At 35.8% G+C, this 13,609-nt stretch overlaps 1 protein-coding gene across 6 annotated transcripts in view; it reads left to right on the top strand.

Annotated features, from left to right (window-relative positions):
* The window catches only part of SLC25A21 (solute carrier family 25 member 21), a 272,979-nt gene that overhangs the window by 153,293 nt on the left and 106,077 nt on the right, over positions 1–13,609 (top strand). For all 6 annotated transcript variants that reach the window (XM_072864533.1, XM_072864537.1, XM_072864534.1 and 3 more), the window contains one exon: positions 2,761–2,809. In XM_072864533.1, the coding sequence (XP_072720634.1) occupies positions 2,761–2,809 (49 nt within the window). The remainder of the gene's footprint in view (positions 1–2,760; positions 2,810–13,609) is intronic.

The following is a 13,609-nucleotide window of genomic DNA, read 5'->3' as shown; positions in this document are numbered from 1 at the left end:
CAATAATTATAGCAATAAATATACCTGTTCAGAAATAATGACAGCTTTTGCTTTCTAGAAAAAATACAACAAATATTAAATTGCATGATTTTGAATGATTCTCCTTACTACTAATATTAATATTCTTTGGCTGATATCACCTGTGTTGTCTTCCTGTTATCCAGAACTGAAAAACAAAACAATGTTGCATGGAGTGGAAAGAAAATACAACAAAACAAAGGTCATAAATATTAACTTGATACTGTCGTTCAAACACAATGTCAGGAAGCTGGATGTAAGGGGTTACCTGGCCAGTTTTATGTTTTGCAAGCTTCATATATTAGAGTGGAATGATTGAAAAGTAGGAAAATTGTATCTGTTAAATTAGAATTCTCAGCAAGTATTTTATGTTAGGAATTCAGTTTAAACATTTTAACATCTTCGTAAACTTTCATGTAAACTTCTGTTCAGATACATTTAGTTGAGAATGTTAGCATTACAGTTTATGCCCTCTTTCTGTTACTAACTCCAAAAATTACTTGTGTTAGTGTACAAAAACTTTTGCAGTCCTTTGTTGTTATATGAATAGATTATTCTTCCTTAAGAGAAATATATATCAATTATTAATAATATATGTATTCGATATGTAAAGCATATCAAGCAGAAAAGAAATGGTTATTTTTAAATATAGGTATTTATTATAGGCTGAGCTAAAAACTCTGTTGCTTTTACTGGCTAATTCTCCTTTGACTATAATGAGAATTTTCCCTCTGCTAGTGCTTTGGTTCAGTGTAAAAGGCTTACTTAGGTAAGTACCTGTATTACTCAGAAAGTTTGGATAAATTTGAAATAGAAAGTAGATAATGCTTTGGAATTTGATTCTTTCTTATATAAACTTAAAAACCCCCACAGTTTTTCTGTTCTACTTGAAACACTAAACTTATTAGTGCTAAAATTATTGAAATTTGAAACTTTAAGCCTTCCTTAGATTTATATTCCATAATGAAAAAAAAGAACTCAAGTTTCTGACACTGCACTGTACACTGCCCAGGCAGAGCCTGGTTCCTGCATGAAGCCCACCAAGAGTCTCTGCATCAAGTCTGCCAAAGAATAGGGCCAAATGCAAATTCCAGTAGTTCAGTAGTTTGTGTGTGGAACATTTCAAAATGGGATTTTCACTGTGTGTTAATTTCTTTGCTTTGCTTAGAAAGAGAAAGTAGTTGAGTAGCCTATCATGTAATGAATTGGTTTTGGTATTAGAGACTGTTAGCTTTAATGACACCTGAGCTCAGCCATATTCTGTGCCATTAAAATAAGAGGACAGGTTCTGGACCTTAAGACAGCGATATCTGAACAAGGAGAACATCTAGTGGAACATAAGCATGTACTTAATTTCAGTGGGACTGTATGGTATGCATAAAGAAAGGAGTTTGCAGATATTTTAACTTGAATAAGAATACTTTCCTGAATTAAGATTTTTAGAAGTTTAGCCAAAATGACCAAAAGACATATTCTGTATTACAAAAGGTTTGTAATTATTTTTGCTATAATAATAAATAGATGAAATAAATGCATTCAAACTTTATAGTAAGTCTTGTCTTCACAAACTGTTTTTGCATGTTGTAGCATTAAATTTATTATTCTGGGTAAAAAGAGACCATGGATGCTTAAGAGCCTTAATAAACCAGAGCACAGAAAGTTCAAAAACATGATAATCTATTATCTTGGACATACAGATACATATTTTCTCAGTATTTCAAAATCCTTTAAGATTTGTGTGGTTGTGTTTATTTTCTCTGCACATTGACAGATCTCAAAAATACACTTTTACTGTGATCCTGATAAATACATCTCTTTATTGTATGTTTGCTGTTTGGAATGAGGGTGATACACGAAATGGACAGAGGAGTAGGCAAGCCTAGAAAATTTAAGCAAATATAGAGAAGCTCTGAAAGTTCTCCCCAGGCGACGTATGCCGGGGAGCATTGGCAAAATGTGGGTGGTAAACTTGTGGACTTTTCATGAGGAGTCAGGTGGGTGGAAAAAAGTAACAAAACCAACTTTGAAGCTGGTGGTGGCAGGTGCGTTCAGGATCTTCCAGATCTCTTCTTTCTTGGCATTCCTCCCTTGCTATTCACACCCTCCATTCTTGGACGTGGAAGGTCCCTAGCACGTGAATTTAAGTGCTCATGATGAGCAGTGGAGCAGGAAGGGGAAAAGCCAGGACTACGCATCAGCATCAGCACAGAGCTGGACAGGATGAAGAACCCGTCAGGCTGCAGCTCAGATAGCCAGCTCAGGAATCAGCTGTCATTTTAACATCAAATTTGTCTGAGCCCTGAGCACTGTCTTGCATAATAGCAGTGTCTTTAGGGATTAGTCTTATGTGACAAAGAAGCCAGTGCCAACCTGAACTGCCTTCCTTCACTACTTTCAGCAAGACTTAATGTATTTATTTATGATGCCAGTCAAATATTCCCGATATGTTCTTAAGTCAGAAAACTGAGCAAAAACTATGATTAAATTGATCACATAGCTTAAGTCCTCACTTTCCCCACTATAATGAGCAACTAGCACCATTTACTGTCTAAAATCCCTAACGGTTCCAATATACTACAGAAGTGTGTGTTTAATGTATGAGGTATAGAAGTGCTGTATCATCAATGATATGTTTAGGTTTTTACCTTACTTTTCAAACTTCAAAAACTTTTAGAGTAAATGAAAATTAAGCTACTATTTGTACAAATGTTTATTAGGCCTTTTTTTATGATTATTTTATAGGTCTTGTAGAAATTTGCCTGATGCATCCCCTTGATGTAGTGAAAACAAGGTAAGATTCTGCTTGAACAGGTTTTGTTGACACTGGAAGATATCCAAATTAGGAGCTGTCAAAAAATAAAATGCTCGAACTTCTCCAAGTAAGATAACTTGTGCCTTTAATGGCATTTATATTTACTTACCTGTATCTACAGCATTTGACAGATGGAATTTGAATAGCATGACATATTTCTGATTAGAGGTCATCTAAAGGTGTTAAATCTGTTTTATGACATGTATTTTGAATGTTGTAACAAAATCCTATAACATGAAGAGGGCTATAGTTAATTTCACTTACTATATGTATCATCTGCAGTAATGCTTTTATATGTAACTGGGAAATACCATACTGCCTCGAAAATAATTTTCACAGATTTTTGAGACCTGATAAAAATAATAAAATAAGGTGTTCCATATTCTCTCTGTAAGCTAAGTAACTTCATGCTTTTATCTTCTTTTATCTTTTTATCTGTCTCAATTTTCTTTTCTGAATATTTGTGCTTATATGAGTATAAATGACTCGGTGACCTGGAAAATTTGGTCAGATTAGGTTTTTTTAATGTTGATTATTGAGATGGAAAAAGAACAGTTGGGTTTCTAGTTTCTTGGCTATCTTTTTGCTTTTCTATGCTTTTTAGTTTTCATATCAATTCATAAGTGAGAATTACCATACATGAAAAGCAAACCAGAATGCAGAAGCATACAATAAGGAGGAGAAAACTTTTTATGCCTTGTGTGTTACATGCAATGCCAATAATTACCATGTACTGCTCCTGGAGCTCTATCTAGGTCGCAGTCATTTAGGCAAAAAAGCTTCACTGGGACATGTATCAGCCCCAAACAAATGGTGAGGACAGCTGTGGTCTCTGGAATATGCTTGAAGCAGTCAATTATGACTTGAGATTCTAGTTCCACTTAGCCAACGTGTGAGCTCGTTACAGAAGTATTTTTGGCTTCTGTTTAAATCACGTTCTGGGGTTTGCCTAAGACCTTGAGATACACTTTTCTGCAGCTTGCATTTTGCAGAAGGAGGCCATCTGTCTGTGGTGATTGCCCAACACCGGAGGATGGTAATGCACGCTCCATCCACATTAACTGCTGCTGAGGTGCTGTAGGTACTTCTTGGGGCTTGGAGTTTGCTCAGGCAATTCTTCTGTATGCCTTCATAATATGGAATATGTTGGTTCATATAGAGCCAATACACCTGGTAGTTCCAAGGGTCCTCTCTGCCCCTCCAAGTACCACTGAGACCTTGCTATTTAAACAAGATTCACATAAAAAGATTAAAGTTAAAGACTCAGAAACAACAGGGTACAAGCAAAACGTACAAGAACAACTTCAAAAGAAAAAAATCTGTCTTGCTCTGCTGTCATGTGGTCCTCATGGGATGTGCTTTAGTGACTTCATTTTGGCAGGCTGTGCTATGACTCACCTATAGCTCTCAAGCTTTTGGTTTTACCTCTTCCTGTTTTCCTCTTTGTACTAAACCAGGAGTCATGTTCTTCTGTAGCATAAATGCAGCATCAGTGATTTACTTCTCATGTCTTTGGTGCCTTTGAGGTTGTCATCCTACACATCCTCATGCCTCCAGTCTTGATTGAAAGAACTTAATACATATCCTTAAAATCATTCATCATTTAGGACATGCCACATATCATATATCATATATCATAAAAAGCATTAATTGCACATCTCTTCTGATAAACTGGCAATCAACAGATGTACTTTCAGCTTTCTGATAGGAACCGCACATACAGTGGACTCTCAGAATACAAGGAAAGATTTCCCCATTTCTAGTCCAGATTTTACTGGTTTTGTCATACTTTTAGTAGTGAAAATGCTAATCAGATCTGAGATCCAGAAATGGAAAGAATTAAAGAGTGTACAGTGATGTTTGTGAAGCTGTATCAATATTAAAAAAAAATGTAATAAATATTAGGAACCCTTTAAATGTGAAATCTGAGTCCATAAACAGTGGAATTAAAGAATAAAGCAGGAAAAAATGAAAGAATGGTAGGTGTGCAGGAGACATCAGATTATGGATCATGGTGAAACCAAGGGGTTGAATCAAGTAAAAAAGCCACTAAGCAAATTCCTTCATTTGAAGAAACTTCACATGAAGTTGAGTTAACTCAGCTCTTCTATTGAGTTAGCTGCAACTCTTTGCAGAAGTGGGCAGCACCCAAGTGATTTCTGTGTTTTTCTGTGTTTTGTTGATGCAGATGTATTCAGAGATATTACACAGATTTTGCAGTAACTTTTCTGCTGATCTTAGCAGATGTTAGTACTTGAAAATACTTACATTTTGAAAGCCAATGACAAAACCAAGAATAGAATATCCTTTGATCTCATCCATCATTCCATTCTATGTTCCTAACATCAGGCCACTTCCTTTCATTTTGTAATGGTCCAAATTTACTATAGCAGATTAATTCTTTGATTAATTCTTTGATTCTTTGGCCTTGGAGAATTTCAAATGAAACATTATTTTTAATTCTGAACTTTGGATTTAGAATGTTTTCTAATACATTTGCATTTACTTTACTGCTTTGTTGCAATGCCTCTAAGTACTGCAGTGCACTTACTCTTTTCCAACATGGTATTGATAATCTGTCACTTCCTAATCTCTTCCAACTATTACAGTTTTGGTGGTTCGTTTGGGTTTTTTTTCCTTATGGTTAGGTGAAAGGATGTATAAAACTACTATTTGTTGCTTAATTTTTATGGTGTTTTGAGTTTCCTGCCTTTTTTCTATAAAGTGTTTGTTTGGTGGAAAGAGTCTGGTGGCCTTTTCAAATTAGTGGTATCTTATTTGATCTAAGTTAGCATTCTGAAGGAGTTTAGGGAAGATGCCAAAAGCTCACATCTAGTGGACTGGTGGCTTAGCATCTTTGCTTCATTGATTTTTTTTTTTTTTTTGTGTATGTGTATGTTTTTAATAAAAAATTGGAGAAAAGAAAGTTCCTGTCAGAGATTATTTTGAAACCCTGGAAAATGGTTTGGCTCTTTTGTGACAACATTTTGCAATATCTTTTCTGTGTTTAGTAATTTTATATTATTCTACAGTAACAATGCTAGACTTGTTTATCTTCTCACATCAAGGGAGGAACAATATTTATATATAAAAATACATTTTTATGAACTATAGACAAGTCAAATGCTTAATGGAGTGGTTTTTTCTACATGTACATTTGAAAATAATTTTATTTTGTTATCTATTAGAACACCAAAGACCATTACTTTAAGAAATTCATGTGAGTGAGCTAGCTAGATGGAGATAGCTATGAGCCATTTTTTTAGCTCTATGAATCCCACTTATTCATTGAAATAAAGCTCTTTTCTCAATTACATGATATATTGGTATAGTTTCCGATGAGAGAAAATTTTTTTAAAAAAATTGTGCTAAACTTTTAATGTCTCAGTATAACAGAGACTCTGTTAGCTGTTTTATTTATCAGTTACCCTTATGATTAATTTAGCCATCTGTAGATTAAATAAAGTACTGAATCTCTGTTCTTGTCCTCCTAAATACAAGTTTCACAGAATTTGGTAAGAGTTTATGTGCATGCCTGTGTATGAGCAGGGAGAGCAGTAGCAAGTAAGAGTTTTCTGGTACACATACAGTCAAGACACAGAAGGTCTACTTTTTAATTAAGAAACCTAGATGGTCTTTCTTTGCTGGAAAGTGAGGAGAAAAGTGTCTTAGTCTGGATAAAGAATTGTTTGTGCTTATTTTGGACCCTTTTTTGGGTCTTAAGTGTAATGCAGGCTGTAATGTCATTTACATCTATCAGACTTACCAAAGGGTGACAAAAGGGTATGCTAGATCATGATACACAGGACAAGACATTGTCATATATATTACTTTAAAATTAAAAACAGTAAAGTGCTTTTCCAGCTAGAGTTTATCCTTTGTGTCCTAGTGGCATATGTTTTGGCTTAAGCAAATGTACAAAATTCAGAACTTAATAACGTGTTATTGTTGGAAAATTAATACTTGTGCAACAGCTCACAGGTATAGTTGGTGAGTGAAAGGGAGAGAATTACAGGGAGTTGTCTGAAGTCAAGGGAAAGCTAATGTTCTTTGAGGGATCAGTCAAGCAAGCCTGACTGATAACTGGAGGATGTTACTGTGGTCTGTCTGATGGCTCCACGTTATGTTCTGATGTGGTCCTATAGCCTTGAACAGCTTGAAGTTTCAGAAAAAAAACTGTTCATTTTTTTAATTTCCCTACTACTGCATTGCTGGCATAAAACTGACATTTTCAGGAGCTTGATAACCTCTGAACTACGTGCGCTAACATGTAATTTTCCTTGCTATTACATTTTAACGCCTCAAAAAATGCATGCAACCAAGAGTGATATTGCAAAATTAGAACAATCACTAGAAATAAAATTTTGGCTAATATTTCCTCAGGTTTATAAGTTGATTACCTTTACATGTGTTTTCTCTTTTTCATTGATTATCACCAATATTTCTACAGCTGAATTTTAGTGTCTCCACTGTTCTTGAAAACAAATTTCAAAGTTGCCCATGCAAGTATTCAAACTGTGAAACATATATTGAACTAGAAATAGTTATTTTGGCTGTGACTTGGTATGGTGTAGTTAGGAAATGGTAATTTCCTATTAAATAGTCATTTTGGGTAAATAATCATCCATTATATAGTCATATTTGACTACAGAAATAGTAATTTTGGGTGTGACTTGGTATGATGTAGTTAGGTATGGTGTAGTTAGGAGATGGTAGGAAATGTAGTTAGGTATGGTAAGTTAGGGAATGGTTAGGTAACTTTTTTTAACAGTTGTCTACGTGACAGAATTTAATAGAAAACACATATGAAAAAAAATATGATTAAGTGCTTTCAAATAATAGAGAAAAAATAAAAAGACATCACCAAAAACTTTCAAATACATAACACGTCTGAAAAGATTCGTGACTGAAAGTCCTGTGAACAGGAAAAATGTTATGTGGATTAGATGAATCTTTTACTTATCTCTTTCATTTTGGCAGTAATTTGACATCATTATATGTTTTCAGACAAATACTTGAAAGAAAGATGGTTTCTTTCATGTCAGACATACAAAATTGTGCTCCAAATCTGTGTTCACTTCAGTGGAGATAGATTAGTTCATGCTACTTGAGGATTAAGGTTTTTTTACTTCCAGACAATGTATTCGAAGAGTGGTAAATGTTATCATAAGCCAACTACCATCTAAAGGACTTGGAGAAAGTCTAGTTTATTATTTTATCAGGAGAATCATCAGGGTAACTTGTGTCCTAACAAATTAAACATATATTCAACAGGCAGTGTTTTAGTACTCATCTGGTTAATTCAAATAATGACAGTTCCAGATGATTTTAAATTTTTTTGCTCTTTATTTAAACAATTCTCTTCTATTTTCAGACATAACTGTGTCTTCATAACCTCCCATTGGGATGGGTGTGCAATTTGGAAAGCAATGCCTAAGAGAGACCCAGGAGGCATTCTTTCAAAAGCATTTACTTCAATTTATGAGGAGAATAAATTAATAACTATAGCTTGTTTTCCTCATCAATTTATTTGGCCTCCCTGGTTTTTTTCTTACAGCTGTTTCTCACCTTTGGCAGAATCTGGGGAAGGTGCAGTCCACGTTGCTTCTACTTTAACACCTTGTTGCACAGTTCAGCATTAGATCAGAATCTTCATGTGAACTGAGCTTCCATCTTATGTGTGATCTGGAATATCAGCATTAGAAAAATGAGGCCAATAATTCACCTTAGAAAGTTTGGAGGAAGTTTTCATCTAGTCATGATAGAGATTTTACAGTTTGCCACTGTTGCGTTAAGAGTTACTGTTGCATACAAATAGGAGTCTGAGGAGTGGCTGGGGGGGGGAACCCTCCCATTGAGTCACGAAGTTCAGACAGGACCCCCTTGCTTTCTAAACTCCTTCTCAGAGAGGAGTCTAGGTGCAGCTAGGTCCAGTCTTAGTCTCAGACTTGGTCAACGGTTTATTTTCTAAGGACTGTGTGTATAGCCACTTATTAGTTCAGGGCTTTCGCTAAGGCGACAGCATCAGTTTTACACCCCCCAGCCTGGTTGTGTTGAAGGAACTGTCACGGCCAGAGCAGTGAAGAGTGCAGTTTATTAGAGCAACAGACACACAGATTCTTTGGATTACCGGTGATAAATTCACTGTCTGCAAAGCACATGCAAATACCAAGAATATGAGTATGAATAACACGGCCGGACACAAACAAGTATATAACACGGCCGGACAAGAATATAAGTAACACGGCCGGACACAAACGCGTTAAAAAATAAGAAAGCAACTCTATATATAGAGAGAGATTTCTAAGTTTTCTGCGGAGGCACTTGATATAACCAAGTGTTCAACTCTTACCCAAAGGCGTTCCAATGGGGGGGAAGAGAGGCTCAGCCCGTCGACTGATCCCAAACGTCAGAGTGGTACACGATGGTGTCTTCCCTAACATTCTCTTTCTCTGAAACCATTTTATACTATCTTTCACCTTTCGAGTGGAGCTTGAGTGACTCTAGTCATACATGCCTTTGTTTAGGATTGGTGTAAAGTTTTCTCGCTTCGCTTTTAAAGGTATAAGCTAGAAAAATTCAGTGCACAAGCTCAGTGAGGGGTGGTCGCACCTTGGAGGCGGGTAGCTTTTGGGATGGAGGTGTGTTTTGGTATTATAATGATGTTATAATGAGCAAAGTTCACCAAAAGGACAGCATTTCATCAAAAATGTGGCAGGCTGTTGGCCCAGAGTAGTAAATATGCAGCTTATCAGTTCCATGACACCTTTAAGTTCCCTTATTATTGCAGAGCCTGGCCGCAGCATCTCCACACCGCTCCACCCTCTGAGCAGCGCCTCTTAGAGTCAGCACACCAAGTTCCCCTGGCGTTACCAACATCTAAGGTTGCAGGCCTAGGGAACTCCCATGGAATGGATTCCTTACATGTCAGCCGCATTCCACCTGGGGAGCTTCTTCAATGCTGTGCCTTACCTAAAAGTGTGAATATAAGTTCCAATTTTTTAAGTCACCTCAGTCATTATCCCACAGCCACTCTTTCTGCAAAAATCTAGACCAACATCATGGATTTAAAGCCCCAAATTTAGAAAATAATTTGGGATCTAAGTCCAGATGTGGACTCTGCATTACAGACCCATTTCTAGTTAGCAACTGTTCTGCTGATTTGTGTGCGTGTTTATCCATTTTGTTCCTTTGTTCCAATTCTGTCATTTTGGTCTTATTAAAAAAGTTCAGCTTACTACATGTGTTTCCGATCTCATTCCATCTGTTGTTTTGCAAGAGCTACTTCCTTTATATCATTAATTCCTCTTTGATTTCTGGTCTTTTTTGTTTGAGTGAGCAGTAGTAGAGCCTGTTTCTGAAAAACGTTGGTTAAGGAAGAGTTCATTGTCCTTATACAATGTTACTATTTCCAAATGACCATAGCTCACTTGGTTCGAATCAGGCCATGTTAAGTTCATGTTACTTAGTGCAAACTGCTCTAGTTAGATTCGTAACAGTTTTAAGCAGAAAATAGTCTTCCTGTCCTGGGAAAATTATCAGGATACTAAACAATTCTGTATTGGAATGAACAGTTGAACTCTCAGAAGACTGTTAGAAAAACAATGAGTTTTGGCCAATGAAACTCTTCATTAATTAATTTTGAATTTTGGAATTTTTCACTTCCATTTCTTCTTTTCTTTTCCACTACTTTTAAGTAATTTTGAAGTAGGAAAACAAAAGTTTTGGTTTAAAAATGAAGATAACAACATCCATTGTCATCTAAAAGAAGTGTATAAAAATGTATTGAAACTGATAATTTCCTGAGATTTTTTTTTTTTATTGAGGAAAAAAAAACCCTAGTAAAAATAATCCCTGACCAACTCAACGTCCTTATTTCAACCAAATGTCAAGGCTTTTCTCTGGGATTAGTTTTACTTGATTTATCAGTGGCCTTTGGCACAATTGTTCATAGGGTTTGTGTACATATTGTAGCTTATACTCCGGTTTCGGCATTTGAATTTCAGCATTTAAATACTTTGAATATTTCCTTACAGATCCAAGTTTTGTATAATAAGAACTTATCTCAAGTTTACAATAATTTGGATGTGGATGTGATCCAGGGCTCTGTAATTTGCCCTTTGTTTTCCTTCTACGTACAATCTGTTAGGAATTAATAAGGGCACACAGGCTAATAATTCCTGCTAGATATACTATTCCAATTTAAATCCTTCCCTGAATTAAAGAACAATATTGATGTGCACTGTTAAACAGATGCTCTGATTTGCAGTGCTGGTCAAAGTGATTTCTGTTCCTATGTGCTTTTTTTTGGTATTCATAGGCATACCATATGTATATTTTATAAAGAGTGTCAAGATCCTTTGGGATAAAAGGAACTGTATAAAGGCAGCTTCATCATCTCCTCATGTGATACTGTGTTATTTGTGATCAAATGGCAGAACTACTTAATAATATCCCTATTTCAAACCAGTGTAAATTTTTGTAAAAACTATAACATATATTGTTCCTTGATTTTAGACTAATTTTATCCCTTCCTTGATAGAAGCTGAATTTGTGCATCATCAAATCAGACTGCCAGAGATCTCTTTTCTCTAGCTTTTCCTTAATTTCGATTAAGCATTCTGCCATTTACTTTTGTTTTTTTAATGAATAGTAGGTGCTTTTTTAAACAACTGAAATAACATAAAATAATAATTTCCATTTGACAGCATGGCATGATGATACCATGCTTTGGGTTACATGTTATCTGTGCCGTTTCACTGGCCATACCAAAACTACCCTCAGTTTCTTGAGTCACTCATGAGCTGTAACAACCTGGAATTTCTGACACCCACCAAATAAGTCATGTCCACCTTCAGTGTGCTTAAGATAGAACAATAATCTCTATTTCCCTTTTAAAGAATCCTTTCCTTGTTTCTGAGGTTGTTAGGTGAATAAAATGGAATAAATGAAAACTCCAGATGCCTAATTAGCTATCTACATACTACAGGGGTGCAGCTGTCCAGTCCTTTACACCAGAAGGAAGAGAAATGGCTCTATGTGCAGGAAGCAAGTGTCGAGACCGTCTTAGGAGAATTGAGGAGAGAGGCAGTAGTAGATGAGGGGGTGAGCTTTTCAGGAGAGGAAGCAAGTGGACAGTCTCCCACAGAGAGCGAAAGAGAAAGAATGCCTGAGCAAGAACCAGGACTGACGAGAGGGAACGTGTGATGGTTTTCTTGCATATTTTCTTCTCAGTCCAGTAGATGCAGAAGGTATGTTTTGGGTTTCTGGAAGGAAGCTGGATCAAAGTTGACTTGCAGTGGCCTTAGTCCTCTTCAAAATGTAGTATATAATTTTGTTTGAGATTTTTGTTTTGGTGTGTCTTTCTATATGTCCTTTTACATACCCCAAGCACATCTCTGTCTAGTGGAACCGTTACAGATGATTCCTTGTGCAGCTCATCTGAGGAATAAATGGAAATCATACTAAAAGATATATTGAATCTTATCCATCCTACTAGTGACAATCCTTTTGACTATGGACATTTGCAAAATGTAAACATGCATTTGTTCTCTTAATAATTTTATGCTTGTTATTTTGCTTTTCCTCCAATTTGGACAATGAGATAAAATAGTTCATTTCAGGTCCCTTTAATTTACATTTTGCTTTCATTCTAATGCCATAGCAAAATATTCTTTCTGTGTTTGGATTTCTAGTACTTACAACGTTCATGTAAACATTTCCTGGCAACTACGCAGGCAGAACTTGTAATATGACAAGAGCCTGAGGGTTTCCCTTCTATAATCTGTATCTATGTAGCCACATGTTTTAAAAATAAATGTACATATTTGGTTGTACTGATACAGCATCTGCCTTGGTAGAGAAAGTGAAGTTTCTTCATATTTAAGTTCTCTAGCACTGGAAAAACCTGCAGTTCATTAGCTGTGTCCTCATGATGCAGTTGCAAGAGGGTGGTGTGGACTGCATTTTGTGCTTTCATGGGTTGCACATTGTGCACTCACAGTTTTTATCCAAAAAAGCTCTGAATTTTTTTCCTTCCTTTTGTTTTTATCTGAATTTTATGAAAATATTTCCTTTCATAATATGAGGCTACAAATAACCCTCTTGTAGGCAGAGCAGGCAAATGTGACAAAAGAGCTCCAGAACTGTAATTATGGGGAAGAACCATGCCATGGGTTACAGATATGACAGAACAAGTCTTTTTTCATTGCACTCTTGGATGGGGAAAGGAAGAAAAGGGAGAGAACCTAGGACTAAATGCCCTCTAAAATATGCTGATCATACTGTTGGCTGCTTCTCTAGTTAGAACCTACCAAAGAAATAAGAGACAGTGTAGAAACACTTTGATTCTCTTTGTAGTATCTCAAGATTTCTACAGATAATTAGGAATTTACATGAGTCAGAAACCATGACCAAATCTTCATGACAAAAATGAAATTCAGTTTGAAACATTTTGGATATGCAGGTCAGCTGACAGATCTGGAAAAATATAGCCATATTTGTACAGAAAATACCCTGTAGTATTATAGTGTGTGCTATAGTTTGTACTAAACACAATGGATGTGTTTAATTATTTTATTTGTTTAGATATCCACAGCCTCAGAATATGCCATTGTATTGCTGTCAAAAAAAAAAAAAAAAGAATTACTATAACTTATGGTAATGTACCTTTTTTGAGTTATGTAAATTGCCTCAGTACCCCTTATACTCTAATAGTGAGAAAGAAATAAGGTTAAGAGTCTTAGCGCTCAATGTCATGTGGACTATCCTCTACATCAT

Source organism: Ciconia boyciana, chromosome 6 (assembly GCF_034638445.1).
Source record: "Ciconia boyciana chromosome 6, ASM3463844v1, whole genome shotgun sequence".
NCBI lineage: Eukaryota > Metazoa > Chordata > Aves > Ciconiiformes > Ciconiidae > Ciconia > Ciconia boyciana.
Note: the sequence above shows the minus strand (reverse complement) of the source record. Positions and strands in the feature narration are given on the sequence as shown.